Source organism: Diaphorina citri, unplaced genomic scaffold (genome assembly GCF_000475195.1).
Source record: "Diaphorina citri unplaced genomic scaffold, Diaci psyllid genome assembly version 1.1 scaffold1851, whole genome shotgun sequence".
In the NCBI taxonomy this organism is placed as follows: Eukaryota; Metazoa; Arthropoda; class Insecta; order Hemiptera; family Psyllidae; genus Diaphorina; species Diaphorina citri.
In genome coordinates, this window is record NW_007379277.1 from 1 (window position 1) to 27,745 (window position 27,745).

At 40.5% G+C, this 27,745-nt stretch overlaps 1 protein-coding gene and 1 long non-coding RNA gene across 2 annotated transcripts in view; both read left to right on the forward strand.

Moving 5' to 3' along the window:
• Window positions 1-492: 492 nt before the first annotated feature.
• LOC103517446 (probable ubiquitin carboxyl-terminal hydrolase FAF-X) overlaps window positions 493-27,745 on the forward strand; it is a gene marked incomplete at its 5' end in the record, with an annotated part of 39,974 nt that continues 12,721 nt past the window's right edge. The window contains 15 exon segments of the mRNA XM_026829543.1: window positions 493-606; window positions 2,533-2,687; window positions 3,600-3,806; window positions 4,887-5,171; window positions 5,216-5,925; window positions 6,861-7,207; window positions 7,887-8,054; window positions 8,823-8,970; window positions 9,498-9,734; window positions 16,107-16,306; window positions 16,893-16,971; window positions 17,256-17,454; window positions 17,968-18,125; window positions 21,695-21,805; window positions 23,004-23,178. Coding sequence (XP_026685344.1) covers window positions 493-606; window positions 2,533-2,687; window positions 3,600-3,806; window positions 4,887-5,171; window positions 5,216-5,925; window positions 6,861-7,207; window positions 7,887-8,054; window positions 8,823-8,970; window positions 9,498-9,734; window positions 16,107-16,306; window positions 16,893-16,971; window positions 17,256-17,454; window positions 17,968-18,125; window positions 21,695-21,805; window positions 23,004-23,178 — 3,293 coding nt within the window.
• LOC113470817 lies at window positions 25,104-26,848 on the forward strand. The gene is made up of 2 exons (XR_003393734.1): window positions 25,104-25,275; window positions 26,818-26,848. It is a non-coding gene; the product is annotated as an uncharacterized LOC113470817 (long non-coding RNA).

Genomic DNA, 27,745 nt, shown 5'->3' on the forward strand with positions numbered 1-27,745 from the left:
CCCTGCCTGGTGTTCTCATGTCCCAGAACGCGGTGTATACACAGTTCTTATTTCAAATAGATACGATACAAAAAAAAAAATTTTTATTGTACATAAATACACAAAATAGGTACATGGTACAAAGTCAGTTACAAATGTGGTACACTTTTCTTATTAAGGATATAATCCGCCCCGGGCGGGAATCGGTCTAGCGCGTACAAGGCAGACGCCCTACCAACCAAGCTAACTAGGCTGGTTAAACTGTTTATTATTATTTTTTTAGTTTTATTATTATTTTATCAAGCAGGTTATAACCAACCTCAGTGTTGCAGTGGTTAGCACGGTGGACTTTGAATCTGGAGGTTGGTGGTTCGAGTCCAAGTCATGTCATAAAATTTAGCGTAGTATATTAAGCGGAGAACGACATTTGTGACAAGCATGTATGCTTAACACAATTAAAATTCCTTTTTTTTTATCAAACAGGTTATATTATTTCCTCTTTCTTTGTTCCAGACTGCCTTCGCTAAGTCTTCTTCAACCCAGGTGCTAGGAGGATCTCACATAACTTCCCCAGTCAATGAAGTTTTCTTCTCTCCCTCTCCCTCGCAAGTGCTTTACAATTTAGAAGTGAGTACAGACATTTCTGCATCAACTTTTTTCTTAATGGGGTCTCAATGGCCTAAGCAGAACCAAAACTAAATGAGCAAATTCAGATTTACCAAGAATAGATCAGTTGCGCTTACTTGGGTGATGTTTCAAAGTCATAGAGCAGGAAAAATGGGGACCAACGGAATTTTTCTTTTCTTACGACTTTTAAAATACCGGTAAATCGTAAACTTTGACGTCACGGCATACGCTCCCGTAGACCCGTAGGCGATGACGTCATAATTCATAACTCGCGCTTCGTTTGTTTGTGCGCAAGCGTTTCTGCGCATTTTGACGTGAAATCTGACGTCACAACTCTTCGAACTTTTTCATTAGAACGGCAATTAAAAATTGAATTTTCCACCTTTTAAAGTTACTTTTTCCGAGTTTTGACCTCAGATTTGGATTTTTCACAATCTTTTAAGTAGGAATCGACCTTGTATTAATAATATTTTCCCAATTGCAACTCCTCCATTGTGAAGACTCCCAATTGCAACTCCTCCATTGTGAAGACTCTTTCCTCCTCAGTCGACAAAAACTTAAGCTATTCCGCGTAGTTCAAGTCGAGGACCATTCAGCTCTAAGTACATAGTGCGTATGATGAATTGATTACACAGATAACTTGGTTTGATTCCCGCCTGAGGCGAACTTTAAGTAATAGTTTTCCTTTTATTTTTTTTTTTCACCCAACCTCTGGTGTTGTGGTTAGCATGGTGAACTTCAAATCTTTAGATTGCTGGCTCGAGTTCAAGTGGTCATAAAATTCATATTGCATTGTATTTCAGGTGATGTACGCAATGTTAATGCCAGCAGTGGATACTCTAAGTGACAAGGCCCTGGAGTTTCAGCATAGCTTTCTATCTTCAGAACACGTCTCTATAGTGTGAACCTAACTGGGGAGTAGTGTCTTTCTGCCTCTCCTCACCCGTCTGATGAGGGACATACTACGGAATGACCATGCTACGACAAAGACTTAGGGTGTCAGTACAATGTACTTGTTGAAGGTGTATCATCGCTAGCTCCCGTAGGCGATGACGTCATAATTCATGACTCCCGCTTCGTTTGTTTGTGCGCAAGCGTTTCTGCGCATTTTGACGTGAAATCTGACGTCACAACTCTTCGAACTTTTTCATTAGGACGGCAATTGAGAATTGAATTTTTTTCCGAGTTTTGACCTCAGATTTGGATTTTTTCACAACTTTTTACGTAGGAATTGACATTTTATTAATAATATTTTCCCAATTGCAACTCCTCCATTGAAATTTCTTCTTTCTTTCTGTTTGCAGGTCTCTCTCTGATTGACGTGAAAAATCCAAATATGAGGTCAAAACTCCGAAAAAGTTTAAAAGGTCGAAAATTCAATTTTCAATTGCCGTTCTAATGAAAAAGTTCAAAGAGTTGTGACGTCAGATTTCACGTCCAAATGCGCAGAAACGTTTGCGCACAAATAAACCAAGCGGGAGTCATGAATTATGACGTCATCGCCTACGGGAGCGTATGCCGTGACGTCGAAGTTCACGATTTATCGGTATTTTTTAAATCATTTCAACAGGTTACTTTCTGGTGGTCTCATGTTGCCCCATCACCCAAATGGGAAGTATTGTGTCTCTTCTCGCTCATCTGAGGTACTACTACTAGAGCAGGTACTACGGGATGGGCATGTTATGGCACAGACCATACATGTCCACTTTAAAGATGACTCAGGTTTTTTTTTTTTTTCTTTTACGTAGGAATTGACCTTGTATTGATAACATTTTCCCAATTGCAACTCCTCCATTGTGAAGACTGATCTCTTTCCTCCTCAGTCGACAAAAACTTAAGCTATTCCGCGTAGTTCAAGTCGAGGATGATTCAGCTCGAAGTACATTGTGCCTATGATGATAAAATTCATATTGCATTGTATTTCAGGTGATGTACGCTATGTTAATGCCAGCAGTGGATACTCTAAGTGACAAGGCCCTGGAGTTTCAGCATAGCTTTCTATCTTCAGAACACGTCTCTATAGTGTTGGACATACTCACCAAAACCAACTTCCTGTCCAATGCGGATTTACCCACCAAACGGTAAGTGTAGCCGTATTTTTATTTTATTTTTATTTTATTTTTTTTTTAAAAATGAGTGTTTCACCGCCGTTTTTATTTCGTAGCGATGAAACAACTGCTACATTAGACGCTTGTGGTCTGTGTCGTAGCATGCCCATCCCGTAGTATGCCTCTCATCAGATGAGCGAGAAGATTATGAGACTTTTTTTTATTTTATTTTAAATCGTGTTTCAATCAAAGAGATTTCGCTTTGAGTCTAGCCGTATTTTATTAAGTGACTTTTTTTTTTATTTATTATTCATCGTGATTCAACCAAAGAGATTCTGTTTTAGAAGTCCACACTTGCTGTCCTGTGACAAACTTATGTATTTTCAATGGTTATCTGAAAGAGGGCCTCTGAGTGAAATTTTGCCATTTTTTGATGAAATAATTCCAATAATTGAAGAGTCTGTCTCTCATGTTGTTGTTGTTGTTGTTGTTGTTTGCAAATGTCGGGTTATTTGACTACTAGGTCATTTACACAATGTTAAGGGAGATGTTTTAATACATGAATTTCTGTGGGTCAACACCATGAAATATGTCTTGACAGCCAGGGTGATGTTTTAATACATGAATTTCTGTGGGTCAACACCATGAAATATGCTTTGACAGCCAGGGTGTCATCATCATTGGTTAACAGCCATAAAGCTGGTTTGCTGCAGTACGCCATGTTTCCCTGTCTTCTGCCTTCCTCTTGATATCATAGTAGATTGTGACGTTCATATCCTCCATTATTTGTTTGATGTAGTCCACTGGTTGTCTTCCTCTTGTGTTTTTGCCTTCAATCATTCCTTCAATAACCCCAGGGTGTAGAAGTTGAAAAATGATGAAAGTGCCACAGAGAGGAATGATAAAATACGGCTAAGGTTTTAAATCCTCTCTTTCTGTTTGCAGATCGGCGTACCTGATCATTCTGAAGATAGCCAAGTTTCTGCTCACCATTCTGGGCCACATTAAGATTAGCCTGCTGGAACTATCCCGTCTTGAGGAACCGGATGAAATGAAGGCAGGGGAGCTAGAGACAGCCATCTCTCTTCTCAAACAGGCGTTCCACCATTCTCTGCCCACCTGTACGAATGAGTTTATAGTGAGAAATATCGGGTAAGAATAAAGTGTCTGGATGGGGGACGTTAAACAGGGAGTAGACCAGCTTTTAACAAATTACTTTTGTAATTCTTGAAGGGTTTGAAACTTGAAAACCTTTACACTCCCAGAATCAATAGCTCCCTCCATGTCTTATTTCCTTTTTTAGACTGCTGGGGTCAGGGAACTTTTTAGTCTATTTCAATATTTATTCAATATATTTCAATATTCAATATATATTATATTGAAAGTCTCATTCGAGTAGGATAAAGGAGACATTCTATTTTTATTTCATTTTTTTAAGATAAGTGTTTCATCGCCGTTTTTATTTTCTAACAATGAAACATCTGCTACCTTAGACTCCCGTGGTCCTTGTCGGAGCATGCCCATCCCGTAGTATGCCTCTCATTAGATGGGCGAGAAGAGACACAATACTTCCCATTTAGGTGCTGGGTCAGCATGAGAACACCAGAAAGTAACCCGTTGGAATATTTGCAATCGAAAAACGAGTACAAACTTTTGTCGATAGTGGGAATCGAAACTAACCGTGCCCCTATTTCCGATTAGAATTTGATTACCTTAACCTTCTTTGTTCTAAAACCTTTTATCCTCGGTGGCGTAGTGGTCAAGACGCTCGCCTAGTAATCAGGAGGGCGTGGGTTCGATCTTAGCCGAGGTATGGAATTTTATCCTCATTTATTTGAGAATTTGATCACGTAATAATGGAGCTCTAAGGGTTAGGTGGTAGAGAACGCCTAAGGCGTTAACCTCGCCTAGTGGTTGCCTTCCACTCAAGAGTCTCCTCGGTGGCGTAGTGGTCAAGACGCTCGCCTGGTAATCAGGAGGGCGTGGGTTCGATCCCAGCCGAGGTATGGAATTTTATCCTCATTTATTTGAGAATTTGATCTCGTAATAATGGAGCTCTAAGGGTTAGGTGGTAGAGAACGCCTAAGGCGTTAACCTCGCCTAGAGGTTGCCTTCCACTCAAGAGTCTATTATTATTATCCTCCCTGTTTCTTGCCCCTTCACAGGAGTTATTCCCAGCGATCCTCCGCCATCTCTCCCTGTTTCTTGCCCCTTCACAGGAATTATTCCCAGCGATCCTCCGCCATCCACCAACGTCTTTCACGCCACGGTTCTATCGAGTAATCGTCTCAACACCCTCCTTTCCAATCGACCAGGGCCTCTCGACCCTATAACACCTAGTATTGCCCAAGATATTGGGAACTCTGAGGGCCCAAATACCGACCCCACTAGTCCTGCACCTAGTATTGCCCAAGATATTGGGAACTCTGAGGGCCCAAATACCGACCCCACTAGTCCTAATATGAACAGCGGCCCAAACGTAACCTCTGGCTCTACGGGCGCAAATAAGAACACAGGGCCTATCAGTCCAAATATGAACACCGGCCCAAATATTACCACAGCGGCCCAAACGTAACCTCTGGCTCTACGGGCGCAAATAAGAACACAGGGCCTATCAGTCCAAATATGAACACCGGCCCAAATATTACCACTGGCCCAGCGAGTCCTAATATGAACACTTCAAATGTGAAACCAGGGTCAACAAGTCCAAATATTACCACGGGCCCAAATATAGCCACCTCGTCTCCGAGTGACATCACAACTCACTCTCTAGTCCTCAGCATATCAAACACTTCAAATGTGAAACCAGGGTCAACAAGTCCAAATGTGACCACCGCCCCAGTCAGTCCAAATATTACCACGGGCCCAAATGTAGCCACCTCGTCTCCGAGTGACATCACAACTCACTCTCTAGTCCTCAGCATATCGCCGAACCTCGACACGGTGCTCTCCCTCATCAAGAACACTTCAAATGTGAAACCAGGGTCAACAAGTCCAAATGTGAACACCGCCCCAACAAGTCCAAATATTACCACGGGCCCAAATATAGCCACCTCGTCTCCGAGTGACATCACAACTCACTCTCTAGTCCTCAGCATATCGCCGAACCTCGACACGGTGCTCTCCCTCATCAAAATCATTTGGGCAGCTTCGCGCGGAGATTTCGAAATGAAGGCGGCCCCCGTGGAGGTGTTTACTAGGAGGACGAATGAGATGTTCGCATTGGATGGGGAAGAGAATAGCAGCGCCCCTGGCGGTGATAATGCGCAAGGTATTTATTACTCCATTTCTGTTCTGAGCCCTAAAGCCCTCAGAAACGCTTTTTTTTTTGCCCTTAAGAACGGATGAACTATTTATTTTGCGGACCTTGGCCCTACTCTTGATCTACATCTTAAAAAGAACCTCTTTTCAAAGTTCGAGTGACATGGCATGGGCCTAAAGTCCCGAAAAATGCAAAGTCTTTTTTCGGGACATTTTTTTGGCTACATTACATAGGAAGACAATCGTAGATTCTTCTTGCTTTTTTTTAAAAGAGGTTTGATAGAGGGAACTGTAAATGCTAAGTTCGTATCGTCCCGAAATCTAAGAGAGAAGGAGGACAGGATAGGAGAAAGCCAGCCGTTCCGAGAACGAACATTATATCTGTTCAGGAGCTTTTCACTGACCCCCCATATTGCAGGTGATACCAAAAACAGAGCTAGTAGTCCCCATTTTCAAGTGAATTTATTATTACTCTTCCCCGTTTTGCAGGTGATACCAAAGACATCGATCTAGACGACATCCTCGTCTGTAAGGAAGCCTTAGAACTGCTCACAGTCTAAAGCCCTCAGAAACGCTTTTTTTTGCCCTTAAGAACGGATGAACTATTTCTTTCGCGGACCTTGGCCGTACTTTTGATCTACATCTTAAAAAGAACCTCTTTTCAAAGTTCGAGTGACATGGGCCTAAACTAAAGTCCCGAAAAATGCAAAGTCCTTTTTCGGGACATTTTTTGGCTACATTACAGAGGAAGACAATCGTAGATTCTTCTTGCTTAAAAAAAAAAAAAAAAAAGGACAGGATAGGAGAAAGCTAAACGTTCCGAGAACGAACATTATATCTGTTCAGGAGCTTTTCACTGACCCTCATATTGCAGGTAATACCAAAAACAGAGCTAGTAGTCCCCATTTTCAAGTGAATTTATTTTTACTCCTACCCATTTTGCAGGTGACACCAAAGACATCGATCTAGACGACATCCTCGTCTGTAAGGAAGCCTTAGAACTGCTCACAGTCTGTTTCCTCCTTAACAACTCCCTCCTGAAGGCACTCCTCAAGGAGCCTAAGGAGCGCCTTTTCGCGCACTTCCTCTGCGATACACTCCTCCTGTGTGACGAGAAGATTATTCGCGCATGCGTACAAGAGCAGCTGACCCTGTCCGTGACGCTAAGCTACGCGTATGCGTCGAACGCGGAACAGGCCTGTCTAGTCGCGTTCCTTCAGCTGCTGTTCCCGCTGCTCACTTCCGACGCGCTCGAAACCCGAGTTTATACGAAGTCGGCCGAATATTTTCAGGTGAGTCTGGGCTGTCTAAAGCTATATCCACTTACATAGTCGACCGATAAATAATCGATCGACGAGGTGAAGTGAATCTATGCTGTCGAGGCAGTGTACGGTTTCAGTCGACGATCGATCGACGAGGTCAACTGTGTGGACACAGCTTAACACTTTACCCTACAAATAATTTAGATTATAAATCCTTTTGTTATAAAACAGACAGAAAAAAGCATCATAATATTTTAGGAAGGATTTTTATTTTAATAATTTAAATGGGCTTTTATGGAGGGAACTGAAACGATTGAGGTCTTAAGGTCCCGAAATCGAAGAGAGAAAGAATGGTCCCGAAATTGAAGAGAGAAAGAATGGTCCCGAAATCGAAAAGAGAAAGAATGGTCCCGAAATCGAAGAGAGAAAGAATGGTCCCAAAATTGAAGAGAAAAGAGGATAGGAGAAAGCCAGCCGTTCCGAGAACGAACCTTATCTGTTTAGGATAAAGTTCTCTCCGGACGGAAACCCGCGACCTAGCGCTTAAAATGCTTATATGACAAAGCCTCCAAGCCGACTAGGCCGGCTTATTTTCTCATTTTTATTCCTAAGTGTCCTTTTTAAATTTTCCATTTTATTATTTTTACTCTCAAATCTCTTTTATTTTTAAATCCTTAATGTCTTAATTTCATGTTATTCCTAATTTCAGCTGTTCTGTCGTACGCTGAACTTCGTATCTAGTAGTGTGTGGATAGGCGCGGGGTCCGTGTTGAGTACAGGGATCGATGTAGAGAAGTATCTTACTCAGGAGTTGGCAGTACTCAAGCGGCTGTCTGTCGGAGCGAAGAAATCCGGACAACGAGATATTCTGCTGCAGGTAAGAATAAAAAGAGGCTAAACCAGTAGTTTTCTTGTCAGTTTTCCACTCTTTATTGTATACTGAAAATGCCTTCACAGGCGAAACATGTCTACAATAAATCTTATATTATAAAATCAAGATCTATTCACTCATTCACATTTCACACACTTATCGCTGTATCTCCTGAACCACAACAACTAGAAAGCTGAAATTTGGTAGGAATATTCCTTTTATGGTCTAGGTGTGCAATAAGAAAGGATTTTGCGAAAATCTGGTATACTGAAAATGCCTTCACAGGCGAAACATGTCTACAATAAATAAATACCTACAAACAAACCTTGTGAATTGTATCAGTTACTTTCCCTTCATTTCAAAAATAAACCAGTAGGTACAGACCTGTAGATCTCACTCAGACTCTTTTGTCCAAGCTGAGACGAAGGTAGGAAGGAATGCAATTCACATGTATCGAATTAAAACAGATCGAATACGTCCTACGTAATAAAAAAATGAGAATTGACTGCAAAGGAGGCACTTAGTGTTGTGATATCTACTTATCTACAATCATAAGTTGTGAAAAAGCTGTGTGTTTTACCACAAATAATTTGATTTGATTAAAAAAAAAAAAATAATAATAATAAAAAAATAGAGGGATCTGTACTGCTAAGGTCTTATCGTCCCGAAATTAAAGAGAGAAGGAAGCCTTACAAGGCAGACGCGCTACAGACCAACCATTCTAACTAGGTTTTTGATTTTCTATACTACTCCCTTTGTTTCGTTTATTTGCAGGGACATCTGAGCATTGTGAAGGAGCTGGTGTGTTTCCTCAATTCAGAGAAGAAGATGGAGTTTGGCGTTACCAATGGGTTGATCCGAGACCTTATCAATGATTATCTGTTCCCCACGTCCAAACTTATGCTCAAACTGGAAAAAACGGGTGAGTGTCCTAACCACTACGCCACCGAAACATTTTTTTTTTTTGGTCATTTATTTAATGTTTTAGGATTCTCCTTAGGGAGCTCTTCCACCCAACCACAGTAGAGAAAAAGAGGGATGAAAAAAAAAAATAAAAAAATGGGTACTTACCACATAAGATGATTTTAGAGTCAAACTCAACTGGACTCTGTGATCTTCTTTGAGTAATGTAAGGGCTAGGGAAGTCTTCAATAGTCCCACACTTAGTCCGTTATGTCCCTATGAAGAAAATTCCACAGCCTTGTTTTTTTTTCCATTAGAGGAAAAAAATCTGGTGTGAACATCTTTTTTTTTCTCCATTAGAAGAAAAAAATCTGGTGTGAACATCACAGGACTTTCCTTATCCTATTGAATGATGCTTATTTGAGTGTTCTTTTACCCTAACTTTTACAAAACCTCTAACAAGCTGAAAACCGCCAAAATCCCATATTCTTATAGGCAGGAAAGTAATCGGCTTATTTCATTCTCTTTTCTCTGACATATCTCCAGGTGAAATTTCATTCAACGAAATAGCGCCGGCCGTCTGTCAGTCTCCGGAGTCTATCAGTGCGGGATTCTCCCTCCTCATCGGCCTGTGTACCGGATCAGTGCCCAATTTGAAACTCCTGGTGGCCATGTTGACGGATATGTTCTATCCGGACTGCGCGGAACCGCTGACCGAGTGGGACTATTTGCCCCCCATCGGCCCCAAGCCGCCGAAAGGCTTTGTGGGACTCAAAAATGCTGGTGAGTTTTGATTGAATCTAAAGGACCTAGAGTCAGCTCCCATGGCGTAGTGGTCACTGCACTCGCCTTGCACGCGGGAGACCCGGGTTCGATTCCCGGCGGGGTCAAATCCACGTTCAAGTCAAGAAAAAAGATCTTTTAACAAGGCAAAACATGAAATGAAAACAGGTACTTACATTGATTAGAGATCCGCCTAGAATACCCGTAGAACAGTTGATATCTACAATCTGAAACACAACCCAAAAACACAAGTTTTAAAATACAAAATACCCAATATGTAACTCTATAGCTCCCATGGCGTAGTGGTCACTGCACTCGCCTTGCACGCGGGAGACCCGGGTTCGATTCCCGGCGGGGTCAAGAAAAAATCAAATGATTGATCCCGTGACTGGCTGTTGCGGGGCCCACTCAGCCTCGTGAGGAAAATGAGTAGCTATGACATGTAAATGCGCATAGTGTAAAGTAAAGCATTTATAATTGCCCTTCATTTCCTGACCTCATTACTTTTATAGGCCGACATTTTTGGATAGGAACTTGGCCTTTTTTTCACATTTGTGTGTTTGTGAAAGATCTCACACCTTTTTTTCCAATTTATTTATACGCTAAGCAGCAGGGTCCATGTGTGACAAAGCATATATTATTTTAATTTTTCGTCTTTTTTTTACCATTTTCCTCATCAGGTCTGGCCAAAATCGAAGGTGAAATGATCGAAGATGAAATGGAGAGTGAGACCAGTGCCGGAGACTCGTGCACCAAATACAAACTGACTGGCATAGTGGTACATTCAGGACAGGCCAGTGGGTAGGTAAACATTGGTTGTTAGGATTATTGAGATATGTATTGGGAAAAATCCTACAATGCTGCAGGTGCAGTTAAGTGTAAAATCTTCACACAAAATAAAACTGTGTAAACCCAATGTTTTGCAATTAAAGATGGCTAATGTGAATAATTGTGATATAATAACACAAAGAAATTGCATTTACATTTCATTTACATAAAGGACCTAGAGCAGTGGTTTCCTACAAGAAACGAGAGTTACATAGGTAAAAATCTGGTGTGAACATCACACGACTTTCTATTACATTTGCAGAATACGTAGGTATTTGAAAAGAAATAGAAAGCCGTAAAACATGTAAACTAACCGGTAAAACTCCCGTCAGGCTCGTGTTGAATCAGCATCTAACTCGCCCGTATGATAAGAGACATACTACACGATGGGCTTGCTACAACACAGACCACATGTGTCTAATGTAGCAGTTGTTTCATTGCTACGAAATAAAAACGGCGGTGAAACACTCATCTTTTGTTTTGTTTTTGTGTGTCTTTTTTTTTAATCAGGTCGCAGTGACATAGGGCTTGAATAGCCAATGAGCTTACTTATACAAATACCAAATAGGAGAAAGTAAATCTGCATTTTTTTTTTACTTTCTATTACCCTTACGTATAGAGAACCTATACAAGGTAATGAGAAAGTATTGTAATTATCTAAATCTGTCCAAATTTATCTATTTATTAATACGTCTTATTGCTTCCCCACAGGTATAAGTTTGATGACGGAGATGTGTCCGAGTGCAAGATGGACGACGATGAAGACTACAAAAAATTTACCTTCGCATTCAACCGTGGCTATTTCTTTAGCAAGGGAAATTTAAGGTTGGTATCCTCTCTGGTTTCAGTCCCCTAGCCGGACTGATGGAGGTGAAGAAGTGAATCTATGCTGTCGAGGCAGTGTACGGTTTCAGTCGACGATGTCAACTATGTGTGGACACAGCTTAACACTTTACCCTACAAATAATTTAGATTATAAATCCTTTTGCTATAAAACAGACAGAAAAAAGCATCAGAATATTTTAGGAGGAATTTTTATTTTAATAATTTAAATGGGCTTTTATGGAGGCAACTGAAATGATAGAGGTCTTATGGTCCCGAAATCGAAGAGAGAAAAAATGGTCCCAAAATCGGAGAGAACCTTCTCTCTTCGATTTTAAGAGAAAGCCAGCCGTTCCGAGAACAAACCTTATCTGTGTAGGATAAAGTTCTCTCCGGGCAGAAACCCGCAACCTAGCGCTTAAAATGCTTATATGACAAAGCCTCCAAGCCGACTAGGCCGGCTTATTTTCTCATTTTTATTCCTAAGTGTCCTTTTTCTATGGTCCGTGTCGTAGCATGCCCATCCCGTAGTATGCCTCTCATCAGATGAGCGAGAAAATTATGAGACTTTTTTTATTTTAAATCGTGTTTCAATCAAAGAGATTTCGCTTTGAGTCTAGCCGTATTTTATTAAGTAAGTGACTTTTTTTTATTTATTATTCATCGTGATTCAACCAAAGAGATTCTGCTTTAGAAGTCCACACTTGCTGTCACAGGAAACTTATGTTTTTTCAATGGTTATCTGAAAGAGAGCCTCTGAGTGAAATTTTGCCATTTTTTAATGAAATAATTCCAATAATTGAAGAGTCTGTCTCTCATGTTTAGGGAGATGTTTTAATACATGAATTTCTGTGGGTCAACACCATGAAATATGCTTTGACAGCCAGGGTGTCATCATCATTGGTTAACAGCCATAAAGCTGGTTTGCTGCAGTACGCCATGTTTCCCTGTCTTCTGCCTTCCTCTTGAGATCATAGTAGATTGTGACGTTCATATCCTCCATTATTTGTTTGATGTAGTCCACTGGTTGTCTTCCTCTTGGGTTTTTGCCTTCAATCATTCCTTCAATAACCCCAGGGTGTAGAAGTTGAAAAATGATGAAAGTGCCACAGAGAGGAATGATAAAATACGGCTAAGGTTTTAAATCCTCTCTTTCTGTTTGCAGATCGGCGTACCTGATCATTCTGAAGATAGCCAAGTTTCTGCTCATGTACGCCATGTTTCCCTGTCTTCTGCCTTCCTCTTGAGATCATAGTAGATCGTGACGTTCATATCCTCCATTATTTGTTCGATTTAGTCCACTGGTTGTCTTCCTCTTGTGTTTTTGCCTTCAATCATTCCTTCAATAACCCCAGGGTGTAGAAGTTGAAAAATGTTGAAAGTGCCACAGAGAGGAATAGTAAAATACGGCTAAGGTTTTAAATCCTCTCCTTCTGTTTGCAGATCGGCGTACCTGATCATTCTGAAGATAGCCAAGTTTCTGCTCACCATTCTGGGCCACATTAAGATTAGCCTGCTGGAACTATCCCGTCTTGAGGAACCGGATGAAATGAAGGCAGGGGAACTAGAGACGGCCATCTCTCTTCTCAAACAGGCGTTCCACCATTCTCTGCCCACCTGTACGAATGAGTTTATAGTGAGAAATATCGGGTAAGAATAAAGTGTCTGGCTGGGGGACGTTAAACAGGGAGTAGACCAGCTTAGTTTGGCTGGGGGACTTGCTAATGGTAAAGGTTGATTGCGAAGGGCATCCACTCGTAAAATTTGTAGCCAAAACCAAATGTCAGTCCAAATCAATCACCCTAGTTAGAGCTGACTGAGAGGCTGACGAAAAACGCCGACCCCGTCTGAAGTGTCTGGATGGGGGACGTTAAACAGGGAGTAGACCAGCTTAGTTTGGCTGGGGGACTTGCTAAAGAAATAGTAAAGGTTGATTGCGAAGGGCATCTACTCGTAAAATTTGTAGCCAAAACCAAATGTCAGTCCAAAGCAATCACCCTAGTTAGGGCTGATTGAGAGGCCTAAAGAAATGGTAAAGGTTGATTGCGAAGGGCATCCACTCGTAAAATTTGTAGCCAAAACCAAATGTCAGCCCAAAGCAATCACCCGAGCTAGGGCTCATTGAGAGGCTGACGAAAAACGCCGACCCCGTCTGTACACGGGAAAAGGCGAAGAAAAAGAAGAAGAGTTGAATACGGTTTGAATGCGCTTTCTTCCCTCTACATGCTCGATACTTTCCTTTCCACTCTGTTTTTAGATTTAGTTTATTATTATTATTATTATTTTTTTCTGCGAATAAAAATTGCTCAGGTTTAATGTAAGATTTTTTTCGTTTTAATAATCCCATCTTGTATTTTATTTCAGGGTGAAACTGTCCCAGGTGTGTCTGACGTCTCAACTGTGTCGGTCCCCCTCCAGCCAGAACCTGTGTCATAATGTCCCCAGCACCCCTCCCCCTACGTCTGAACCACCCAGTAACTTCAATATTGACTGTGATAATACCAAAGGTAAGCATTGTTTTCTGTCACCCTGTCACATACACACCTTTCTTTTTTCTTAACAAATTACTTTTGTAATTCTTGAGGGGTTTGAAACTTGAAAACCTTTACACTCCCAGAATCAATAGCTCCCTCCATGTCTTATTTCCTTTTTTTTAGACTGCTGGGGTCAGGGAACTTTTTAGTCTATTGCAATATTTATTCAATATATTTCAATATTCAATATATATTATATTGAAAGTCTCATTCGAGTAGGATAAAGGAGACATTCTATTTTTTTTCAAGATAAGTGTTTCATCGCCGTTTTTATTTCCTAACAATGGAACAACTGCTACCTTAGACTCCCGTGGTCCCTGTCGGAGCATGCCCATCCCGTAGTATGCCTCTCATCAGATGGGCGAGAAGAGACACAATACTTCCCATTTAGGTGCTGGGTCAACACAGACTGCTGGGGTCAGGGAACTTTTTGGTCTATTTCAATATTTATTCAATATATTTCAATATTCAATATATATTTCAATATAAATATATTGAATTGAAAGTCTCATTCGAGTAAGATAAAGGAGACATTCTATTTTTTTTTTTTTTTTTTTTTTTTTTTTAGAGCACCAAAGTTGTGATATAATAACACAAAGAAATTGCATTTACATTTCATTTACATAAAGGACCTAGAGCAGTGGTTTCCTACGAGAAACGAGAGTTACATAGGGGAGAAAGTAAAAATGTTGAGAAACTACAGATACACGGAAAGAGAAAGAAGGGTACCCCAAAACTGAGGTGGAGAGATAAGGTTGAGGAAGACTTGAGAGAAAAGGAATGGAGAAGGGAGGAGGCATTAGATAGGAGGGTATGGAGGGGTAGGATAAAGGAGGGTAACGCCGACCCCCCAAATAAGAATGAGAAAAGGTGGAGTGGAGAAAGAAGGAGAAGGAGGAGACCTTTTTCAAGTTCAATTTTACCCATTATTTTTCAAAACTTTTTACGTAGGAATCGACCTTTTATTCATTAGTCCGTCCTTTCTTTATTATTTTTATTCAAATGCAACTGTTCAATTGAATTCTATTCTTTTCCCCATAGGAGCGACCTGTTACATGAACAGCGTCCTGCAGCAGGGGATTCTCCCTCCTCATCGGCCTGTGTACCGGATCAGTGCCCAATTTGAAACTCCTGGTGGCCATGTTGACGGACATGTTCTATCCGGATTGCGCGGAACCGCTGACCGAGTGGGACTATTTGCCCCCCATCGGCCCCAAGCCGCCGAAAGGCTTTGTCGGACTCAAAAATGCTGGTGAGTTTTGATTGAATCTGAAGGACCTAGAGTCAGCTCCCATGGCGTAGTGGTCACTGCACTCGCCTTGCACGCGGGAGACCCGGGTTCGATTCCCGGCGGGGTCAAGTTGGCGTAGTGGTCACTGCACTCGCCTTGCACGCGGGAGACCCGGGTTCGATTCCCGGCGGGGTCAAGAAATTTGTATCTATCAAATGATTGATCCCGTGACTGGCTGTTGCGGGGCCCACTCAGCCTCGTGAGGAAAATGAGTAGCAATGACATGTAAATGCGCATAGCGACCGGTGCCAGCATGGTAGATAAACATTGGTTGTTAGGATTATTGAGATATGTATTGGGAAAAATCCTACAATGCTGCAGTGAGCACCAAAGTTGTGACATAATAACAACAAAGAAATTGTTAATTTTACATTACATTTACATAAAGGACCTAGAGCAGTGGTTTCCTACGAGAAACGAGAGTTACATAGGTGAGAAAGTAAAAATGTTGAGAAACTACTGATACACGGAAAGAGAAAGAAGGGTACCCCAAAACTGAGGTGGCGGGATAAGATTGAGGAAGACTTGAGAGAAAAGGGATGGAGGAGGGAGGAGGCATTAGATAGGAGGGTATGGAGGGGTAGGATAAAGGAGGGTAACGCCGACCCCCAAATAAGATTGAGAAAAGGTGCAGTAGAGAAAGAAGGAGAAGGAGGAGACCTTTTTCAAGTTCAATTTTACCCATTATTTTTCAAAACTTTTTACGTAGGAATCGACCTTTTATCCCAAATAAAATTGAGAAAAGGTGCAGTAGAAAAAGAAGGAGAAGGAGGAGACCTTTTTCAAGTTCAATTTTACCCATTATTTTTCAAAACTTTTTACGTAGGAATCGACCTTTTATTCATATTTTGTATTCAAATGCAACTGTTCAATTGAATTCTATTCTTTTCCCCATAGGAGCGACCTGTTACATGAACAGCGTCCTGCAGCAGCTGTTCATGGTGGATCAGATCCGGTACGGTATCCTGGGGGCCGAGGGTTCGATTCCCGACGACTACGAAGATATTAGCAGCGACGAGAGTGACAATATGACGGAGATGGAGTTGGGAGGCGAGTCCAGACGAGAGTACAATATTGAGATATTGAAACAAATACAGGTAATACATAGAAAAGGTATGTCCAGACGAGAGTGACAATATTGAGATATTGAAACAAATACAGGTAATACATAGATAAGGTATGTCCAGAGGAGAGTACAATATTGAGATATTGAAACAAATACAGGTAATACATAGATAAGGTATGTCCAGACGAGAGTACAATATTGAGATATTGAAACAAATACAGGTAATACATAGATAAGGTATGTCCAGACGAGAGTACAATATTGAGATATTGAAACAAATACAGGTAATACATAGATAAGGTATGTCCAGACGTAGGGAAGCATAGGAAAAATTTGGATCTAGAAGTCGTAGAAAAAAAATGCCTAGTTCATTATTATTTCAAACTCTTCAATGTGAAAACCTTACCTAAATAAGGCCCGCCACTCACTACTATCAGGCTGTCAGGTCTACCTGATAGTGTTTGTGCTCCTCAGGTATCTGGTAGATCTGACAGGCGGACCTTTTTAACCGTACCTGTTAGGTCTACCTGATAGTGTGTGACTGGCCTATGAGCAGAAGGTCTGCTTCAAGAGCTAACAATCAATAAAACTAACAATTGCCTTTTTCTTTGTTTCAGATCATATTCGGATATCTGGAGTTTAGTCAGTTGCAATATTACATACCCAAAGGTCTGTGGCGGCATTTCAAACTTCAAGGTAAGATAGGTGCTCTGTACTGAATTTTCATTTTATTTTTGAAGGGCTTTGATAGAGGAGGTCTTATCGTCTCGAATTGTAACAACAGAGGAATAAATATTCAATCAACCTACATAATTTAAACCTCTTTTCATCTTTTGATGTAAACACTATGTATTATGTTATTAAACCCATAAAATAAACAAGACCTTGTTTAGACTGCTAAAGGGACTTTTCAGTCTCATTCTGGTAGGATAAACACTGTATATTCTATTCTAATTTAATTTTATTCTATTCTATTCCAGGAGAGCCAGTGAACGTGCGAGAGCAGCAAGATGCGGTCGAATTCTTCATGAATCTGATCGAATCTCTGGATGAGGCCCTCAAGTCTTTATCTCAGGATCAGATCATGGCCAGGATATTGGGCGGACTGTATTCGGACCAGAAGATTTGCCAGGAGTGTCCCCATCGATATTCGAAAGAAGAACCCTTCTCTGTCATCAGGTAAATATTTGGTAAACTAGTGGTTGACCCGTTCTTTGTACCGGATCAGCACGGCGTAAGAGGCATGACTTTGAAGCGCCGCCATTTTGAATCAGGATGGAATGTGACAATTTTATGTAGCCCATGTCACCCTCAGTACTGTACTTAACCACAAAAAAATTCCATCAAAATCGGTTGATCCGTTTTCTCGTGAAAAGAGGACCATCAGTGTAACAGACAGAATTTTTCTAATATGATTTTTGGGATCCTTGATTAATAAGGAGTAAGAATAACTAAAAAATTAACGATCCTAAGGAATGTACAGAGAAATTTACAATGATTTATTGTTTAAATGAACTGGTAAAAGGCGAAGAAAAAGAAAAGGATTGAACTTTAAAAACTTATTTTGTTGATTTGCAGTGTGGATATTCGGAACCAAATGTGTGTGATAAATGTTTTTTTATGTATAAAATTCACACCTATTCTGTACCAAATACATAAGACCTTGTCCATTCTATTCTTATTAATTTTTAGTGTGGATATTCGGAACCAATGTTCTCTATTGGACTCGCTGGAACAGTATGTAAAGGGAGAACTGCTGGAGGGAGCAGACGCGTACATGTGTGATAAATGCAGCAAGAAAGTGGTCACTGTGAAGCGGCTGTGTGTGAAAAAGTTACCTCCTATATTAGGTGAGTCAGCTCCCATGCCCTAGTGGTCACTGCGTTCGCGTCGGAGCGAAGAAATCCGGACAACGAGATATTCTGCTGCAGGTAAGAATAAAAAGAGGTGAAACTAGTAGTTTTCTTGTCAGTTTTCTTACGGGAGAGAAATATTCCGCTCTCGACCAACATTTTGAGTTTTGTTTATGTTTTTAGTTTGATAACTAAGCAGCTAATAGGGAGCGCGCAGCGCGACTGTATTTTTTATTATTTTCTACAAGTTCGGCCATGCCTTTTCTACAAGATTGGCTCAGACTCTTTTGTCCGTCCAAGCTGAGACGAAGGTAGGAAGGAATGCAATTCACATGTATCGAATTAAAACAGATCGAATACGTCCTACGTAATAAAAAAATGAAATACCTACAAACAATCCTTGTGAATTGTATCAGTTACTTTCCCTTCATTTCAAAAATAAACCAGTAGGTCCGTGACCTGTAGATCTCACTCAGCCTCTTTTGTCCAAGCTGAGACGAAGGTAGGAAGGAATGCAATTCACATGTATCGAATTAAAACAGATCGAATACGTCCTACGTAATAAAAAAATGAGAATTGACTGCAAAGGAGGCACTTAGTAATGTTGTGATATCTACTTATCTACAAACAAAAGTTGTGAAAAAGCTGTGTGCTTTACCACAAATAATTTGATTTGATAAAAAAAAAAAAATAGAGGGATCTGTACTGCTAAGGTCCTATCGTCCCGAAATTGAAGAGAGAAGGAAGGCTTACAAGGCAGACGCGCTACAGACCAACCATTCTAACTAGGTTTTTGATTTTCTATACTACTCCCTTTGTTTCGTTTATTTGCAGGGTTTTACCACAAATAATTTGATTTGATTAAAAAAAAAAAAATAATAATAATAAAAAAATAGAGGGATCTAGAGGTTTGATGGAAGGGTTGATTGACGTTGTCTGGCTGGGGGACGTTAAACAGGGAGTATACTAGCCCTAATTTCTTTTGCTTAAGAAATAGCAAAGGTTGATTGCGAAGGGCATCCACTCGTAAAATTTGTAGCCAAAACCAAATGTCAGTCCAAAGCAATCACCCTAGTTAGGGCTGACTGAGAGGCTGACGAAAAACGCCGACCCCGTCTGCACACGGGAAAAGGCGAAGAAAAGGAAGAAGAGTTGAATACGGTTTGAATGCGGTTTCTTCCCTCTATATGCTCGATACTTTTCACATTAAGATTAGCCTGCTAGAACTATCCCGTCTTGAGGAACCGGATGAAATGAAGGCAGGGGAACTAGAGACAGCCATCTCTCTTCTCAAACAGGCGTTCCACCATTCTCTGCCCACCTGTACGAACGAGTTTATAGTGAGAAATATCGGGTAAGAATAAATTGTCTGGATGGGGGACGTTAAACAGGGAGTAGACCAGCTTAGTTTGGCTGGGGGACTTGCTACAGAAATAGTAAAGGTTGATTGCGAAGGGCTAAACGTCCTATCATAATATGCTAGTGAGCTACTCTCAATATGCTATTGGTTCGAATAATAATATAGGTTACCACATAAAGATCATACTATTGGTGGGGGGTCACGTGGTTATACAGGGTGACAACCAAACAACAAACAAACAACACCCATTCTGTACATACATAAGACCTTGTCTATTCTATTCTTATTAATTTTCAGTGTGGATATTCGGAACCAATGTTCACTGTTGGACTCGCTGGAACAGTATGTAAAGGGAGAACTGCTGGAGGGAGCAGACGCGTATATGTGTGATAAATGCAGCAAGAAAGTGGTCATAAAAAAAAAAAATTCACAACCATTCTGTACCAAATACACAAGACCTTGTCTATTCTATTCTTATTAATTTTCAGTGTGGATATTCGGAACCAATGTTCACTATTGGACTCGCTGGAACAGTATGTAAAGGGAGAACTGCTGGAGGGAGCAGACGCGTATATGTGTGATAAATGCAGCAAGAAAGTGGTCATTAACCACTACGCCACCGAAACATTTTTTTTTGTCATTTATTTAATGTTTTAGGATTCTCCTTAGGGAGCTCTTCCACCCAACCACAGTAGAGAAAAAGAGGGATAAAAAAAAAAAAATGGGTACTTACTACATAAGATGATTTCAGAGTCAAACTTAGCTGGACGCTGTGACCTTCTTTGAGTAATGTAAGGGCTAGGGAAGTCTTCAATAGTCCCAGACTTAGTCCGTTATGTCCCTATGAAGAAAATTCCACAGCCTTGTTTTTTTTTTTTTCTTAGAAGAAAAAAATCTGGTGTGAACATCACACGACTTTCCTTATCCTATTATGGAATGATACTTATTTGAGTGTTCTTTTACCCTAACTTCTACAATACCTCTACTTAACCGTTTAGTCGATATAGCTGAAAACCGCCAAAAATGTGTTTTGGCACTAAAAACTGACCATCGAAAGTTTGACCCGATTACATTACTTTCCTTCCTATAGGATAAGGAAAGTAAAAAGTATATTCTTTCCTTATCCCATATTCTTATAGGCAGGAAAGTAATCGGCTTATTTCATTCTCTTTTCTCTGACATATCTCCAGGTGAAATTTCATTCAACGAAAAAGTGGTCACTGTGAAGCGGCTATGTGTGAAAAAGTTACCTCCTATATTAGGTGAGTCAGCTCCCATGGCGTAGTGGTTACTGCGTTCGTCTTGCACGCGGGAGACCCGGGTTCGATTCCCGGTGGGGTAAAAAAAAATTGCATCATGCAAATGATTGATTTGCAGTTTACTGTAAATAAATGCCCTTGCTCAAGTTCGGTGAATATGGGCCTTTTAAATGATTGATTCCGTGACTGGCTGTTGCGAGGCCCACTCAGCCTCGTGAGGTAAATGAGTAGCTATGTAATATAAATGAGCATAGCGACCGGTGCCAGCATGATAGGTAAACATTAAGCGCTGGATTATTGAGATATTTGGGGAAAAAATCAAACCTTCGCAGAGGTTCCCTTTCTCGAGTGTGTTCTACTGCTCATTAAACCATTAAATCAAAATCTGCCTACCTATTAAAGATTTCTCAATCCCAAGGTTTACTTCTTCCATTTTTCACGGGTTGCTCAACTGAAGTTACCCCGGAAAGACGAAATCTACTAGTACTAGTGTTATTAAAATGAGTAGCTATGTAATAAATGCGCATAGCGACCGGTGCCAGCATGGTAGGTAAACATTAAGCGCTGGATTATTAAGATATTTGGGGAAAAAATCAAACCTTCGCAGAGGTTCCTTTTCTCGAGTGTGTTCCAAAATCTGTCTACCTATTAAAGATTTCTCAATCCCAAGGTTTACTTCTTCCTCTTTTCACGGGTTGCTCAACTGAAGTTACCCCGGAAAGACGAAATCTACTAGTACTAGTGTTATTTTACTCTCTCAATGTTTACACCTACCTCAGTGGTGTGGTGTAGTGGTTAGCGCGGTGGACTTCGGATCTGGAGGTTGGTGGTTCGAGTTCAAGTCAAGTCATAGAATTTAGCGTAGTGCATTAAGCAGGGAACGACATTTGTGACAAGCATTTATGCTTAACACAATTAAAATTCCTTTTACTCTCTCAATATTTCAGGAATTCAATTGAAAAGGTTCGAGTATGATTTCGAGCGGCTGTGTGCAATCAAGTTCAACGATTACTTTGAGTTCCCTCGACATTTGGACATGGAGCCTTACACTGTTAAAGGTAAGGGATCTCCTCATTTGGGTAGTGGTTAACACAGTGGACTTTGAATCTGGAGTTTGCTGGTTCGAGTCCAAGTGAAGTCATGCGATTTTTTTGTCTTATTTTTTTTTTTATTGTTTTTTTTTACCGAGGTATCTATTTGATATTTTTAATTAAATTAACACTGAAAATTTTTGATTTACGCACAGACAACATTTTCAGCTTCAAAATTCTCTGTATACAAACATTAGGGACACGGAAGGAGCTCGGGTATTGTTTCTGGATGTCAGGAGTTTTAAACCCCACAAACCTTCCAACACCGTGAGATAGGTATCATGTCTATCTCACGGCCACGTAAAGTAAAGCATTTATAATTGGCCTTCATTTCCTGACCTCACCACTTTTATAGGCCGACATTTTTGGATAGGAACTTGGCCTTCTTTTTCACATTTGTGTTTTTGTGAAAGATCTCACTTCTTTTTTTTCCAATTTATTTATACGCTAAGCAGCAGGGTCCATGTGTGACAAAGCATATATTATTTTAATTTTTCGTCTTTTTTTCACCAATTGGACATGGAGCCTTACACTGTCAAAGGTAAGGGATCTCCTCAATTGGGTAGTGGTTAACACAGTGGACTTTGAATCTGGAGTTTGCTGGTTCGAGTCCAAGTGAAGTCATGTGATTTTTTTTGTATTCTCTGTATACAAACATGAGGGACACGGAAGGAGCTCGGGTATTGTTTCTGGGTGTCTATGGGGGTTTTAAACCCCACAAACCTTCCAACACCGTGAGATAGGTATCATGTCTATCTCACGGCCACGTAAAGCAAAGCATTTATAATTGGCCTTCATTTCCTGACCTCACCACTTTTATAGGCCGACATTTTTGGATAGGAACTTGGCCTTTTTTCACATTTGTGTTTTTGTGAAAGATCTCACACCTTTTTTCCAATTTATTCATACGCTAAGCAGCAGGGTCCATGTGTGACAAAGCATATATTATTTTAATTTTTCGTCTTTTTTTCACCATTTTCCTCATCAGGTCTGGCCAAAATCGAAGGTGAAATGATCGAGGATGAAATGGAGAGTGAGACCAGTGCCGGAGACTCGTGCACCAAATACTTTTTTTCCAATTTATACGCTAAGCAGCAGGGTCCATGTGTGACAAAGCATATATTATTTTTAATTTTTCGTCTTTTTTCACTATTTTTCTCATCAGGTCTGGCCAAAATCGAAGGTGAAATGATCGAGGATGAAATGGAGAGTGAGACCAGTGCCGGAGACTCGTGCACCAAATACAAACTGACTGGCATAGTGGTACATTCAGGACAGGCCAGTGGCGGACACTACTACAGTTATATCCTACATCGGGGCCCTAATAATGTGTGCAAATGGTAAGTGACCCGTAAAACAGGTAAACCAACGGGTAAAACTACCTTCAGGCTCGTGTTGAATCAGCATCTAACTCGCCCGTCTGATGAGAGACATACTACGCGATGGACATGCTACAACACAGACCACATGCGTCTAATGTAGCAGTTGTTTCATTGCTACGAAATAAAAACGGCGGTGAAACACTCATCTTTTGTTTGATTGACAAAAAACTCAGAACATACATTTTTCTTATAAATGGTATACCCACCCGTATAAGCAGAGCTTGTCCTTCAGGCTTGTGTTGAATCAGCATCTAACTCGCCCGTCTGATGAGAGACATACTACACGATGGGCTTGCTACAACACAGACCACATGCGTCTAATGTAACAGTTGTTTCATTGCTACGAAATAAAAACGGCGGTGAAACACTCATCTTTTGTTTTGTTTTTGTGTGTCTTTTTTTTTAAATCAGGTCTGAGTATTGGAGATAGGTTTCATTTTTTTTGCTGGTCTTCTCCTTGTTCATAGTCCCTCAGTCAGGTTTTGTCCGTTTACAGCCCTGTAGGTAGACTTTTTAATTTATCTCTAACGTTCTCTTACATATTTCCTCTCCGTTACCTCTCTCACTTATCTTTGTAATACTAATGTATTAGTATTACAAATATGGAAACGCCTGGTAAACAGATATCAAAGAAAGAAAGGAGAAGAAGGAGAAGAAGGAGGAGAAGGAGGAGAAGGAGGAGAAGGAGGAGAAGAAGAAGGAGAAGGAGAAGAAGGAGGAGAAGAAAGAGGAGAAGAAAGAGAAGAAGGAGAAGAAGGAGAAGAAGGAGAAGAAAGAGAAGAAAGAGAAGAAGGAGAAGAAGGAGAAGAAGAAGGAGAAGAAGGAGAAGAAGGAGAAGAAGAAGAAGAAGAAGAAGAAGAAGAAGAAGAAGAAGAAGAAGATAAATCCAACTAGTGTTTTAGTAAAGGGGCGTGGGCCTTTGAGGAACATAAAGCACAGAGTGTCTTTAAGGTTGATTTTATGGAGATGTTCAGTCAGACAGTTGTTCCCATGCCCAGTGAGCAACGTAAAGCATATTTTGTATATAAAAGAGAGAAAGAAAGAAGAAGGAGAAGAAGAAGGAGGGGAAGGAGAAGAAGGAGAAGAAGGAGAAGGAGAAGAAGGAGGAGAAGAAGGAGGAGAAGAAGGAGGAGAAGAAGGAGGAGAAGAAGGAGGAGGAGAAGGAGGAGGAGAAGAAGAAGAAGAAGAAGAAGAAGACCAACACTCTTCGCTTTCGGGTCGATAAGACCTTGGAGCACTTACAGACAGTCTCTTTTTATCAAATCTCTTTTTTAAATTCTATTCTGTCGTCCTCTCTTTGAGTTCGGGAAGGTAACACCTTCATTGGTAGTGTTCTCTTTTTTAGTAAATGGAAATTTTTAAAACTGAAAACCAATATTTTTTCCCCTCCATTTCTCGGTATTTCAGATCAGTCGTGTGTCAAATTACCGCTCGCCATTGAGCGGAGTGTGTGGCGACAGAACATCAAATTCACACACGATAGAAATACACTCTTCGCTTTCGGGTCGATAAGACCTTGGAGCACTTACAGACAGTTCCTCTATCAAATCTCTTTTTTAAATTCTATCCTGTCATCCTCTCTTTGAGTTCGGGAAGATAACACCTTCATTGGTAGTGTTCTCTTTTTTAGTAAATGAAAATTTTTAAAACTGAAAACCAATATTCTTTCCCCTCTATTTCTCGATATTTCAGAAAAACACTCTTCGCTTTCGGGTCGATAAGACCTTAAAGCACTTACAGACAGTTCCTCTATCAAATCTCTTTTTTAAATTCTCTCTTTGAGTTCGGGAAGATAACATTTTCATTGGTAGTGTTCTCTTTTTTAGTAAATGAAAATTTTTAAAACTGAAAACCAATATTCTTTCCCCTCTATTTCTCGATATTTCAGATCAGTCGTGTGTCAAATTACCGCTCGCCATTGAGCGGAGTGTGTGGCGACAGAACATCAAATTCACACACGATAGAAATCAATTCAGTATCGAGTATTTTATGTTTATCAAACAACTGGCCATGTGTAACATAGGCCCGCATCAGTCACACAATAGTGATAAGATGGTAAGTCGTTGTGAAACAACTGGCCATGTGTAACATAGGCCCGCATCAGTCACACAATAGTGATAAGATGGTAAGTCGTTGTGATCCACTGAACTTTAGAATTCACTCAGAAAAGGGCCTATGGCTCGATGAACCAGAAATCTAATGCCGGTAAATCTTATTTACTGACGTAACGGCATACGCTCCCGCACACGATGACGTCATACCAACTGGCCAAAGCAAACACGACTGGCACAGGCAACACATGAATGTGTTCTTTGAACTTTTTCATAAGAACGGCTAATAATAATTGAATTTTCGACCTAAAAGTTACTTTTTCGAAGTTTTGACCTCAGATGTGTATTTTTCACATCTCTTCCCTAGAAATTAACCTTTTATTCATAAGTTTTACCTCAATGCAAATACCTAGAGTCTACAACTCTACACCCTTGACAAATGGAGTGTACCTGAAGGTATGTGATGTGTTTATTGATACATCACATCACATTTCTTTGTATGTGTTAATTGAAAAGTTCGCGGATTAAATAATTGTGACAATCTGCTGAAGACGGGTCTGGAAGTTAGACCCGAAACGTCCCGTACAAAGTATTGGCCATGTGTAACATAGGCCCGCATCAGTCACACAATAGTGATAAGATGGTAAGTCGTTGTGAAACAACTGGCCATGTGTAACATAGGCCCGCATCAGTCACACAATAGTGATAAGATGGTAAGTCGTTGTGATCCACTGAACTTTAGAATTCACTCAGAAAAGGGCTTATGGCTCGATGAACCAGAAATCTAATGCCGGTAAATCTTATTTACTGACGTAACGGCATACGCTCCCGTACACGATGACGTCATACCAACTGGCCAAAGCAAACACGACTGGCACAGGCAACACATGAATGTGTTTGTGCGCATGCGTTTCTGTGCATTTTTTAAACTCTGACGTCACAAGTCTTTGAACTTTTTCATTAGAACGGCAAATAATAATTGAATTTTCGACCTAAAAGTTACTTTTTCGAAGTTTTGACCTCAGATATGTATTTTTCACATCTCTTCCCTAGAAATTAACCTTTTATTCATAAGTTTTACCTCAATGCAAATACCTAGAGTCTACAACTCTACACCCTTGACAAATGGAGTGTGCCTGAGGGCATGTGATGTGTTTATTGATAGATCACATCATATTTTTTTATGTGTTAGTTGAAAAGTTCGCGGATTAAATAATTGTGACAATCTGCTGAAGACGGGTCTGGAAGTTAGACCCGAAACGTCCCGTACAAAGTAAGGAAGGCATGTGATGTGTTTATTGATACATCACATCACATTTTTTTATGTCTTAATTGAAAAGTTCGCGGATTAAATAATTGTGACAATCTGCTGAAGACGGGTCTGGAAGTTAGACCCGAAACGTCCCGTACAAAGTAAGGAAGGTATCAACTTTAAGTCCAGGAAAACCACAACATTGTAAGAAAAATGTGATGTGTTCCATTCCACTCGACCCTTGTGTGTGTGTGTATTTTTTTGTTTCTAATTCTATTCTCTTTATGTTTTCAGACCCAGGGCTCCGAAGCCCTCTCCCTGCTCACTGTACAACTAGTCTCCAAGTTTCTTTTTTTTTATTTTTACTAGCGTCTACACGTTACACAGGTAACTTAAAAAGTTACCTGTGTAACTTAACACCTGACGCTAGGCCCGTTTATTAGGTTGTTATGTTGGGCTTTATTTCTAATGAATTGTATGCAGACATAGCTGCCACAATAGGGGATTTTTAAGGTGTACATCCCTGGTATTCTGTATGTGGAATGTGATGTCATTGTGTAGTGTGACCCTTGTGTGTGTGTGTATTTTTTTTATGTTTCTAATTCTATTCTCTTTATGTTTTCAGACCCAGGGCTCCGAAGCCCTCTCCCTGCTCACTGTACAACTAGTCTCCAAGTTTCTGTTCACCATTGGCTTTCACACCAAGAAGTCACTGCGAGGTACCGCCTCCGACTGGTTCGAATGCCTCAACTATCACTTCCGATACTACCGGACCGTCCGCTGTTGGTTCGCCTACCATATCTTGTTCAAACATCCTCATAGGTGAGTCCCATGTTCAGGTTTGGTACTCCTACCATAAACATAAACCTATTCATTTTTTTTTCCCCGGTTATAAAAGCATTTGACACCCTTGTATAACTGTTAAGCAGCGTTCACACTAGGTGAATGTCACTGAGTCTGAGTAGTCGAATACTGTGTTATATTCGTTCGTCTCGACAAAAAAATCCACTTTATTTGGGTTACATTCTTACACTCGACTCGATCCTCCATCGACATAGTGTAGAAGCTGCTTTAGTTTTTTTTTATATTTGATTATATTTGATTTTTACATTTGATTGACAAAAAACTCAGAACATACATTTTTCTTATAAATGGTATACCCACCCGTATAAGCAGAGCTTGTGCCACGGATGGGGATATATTTGATTGACAAAAAACTCAG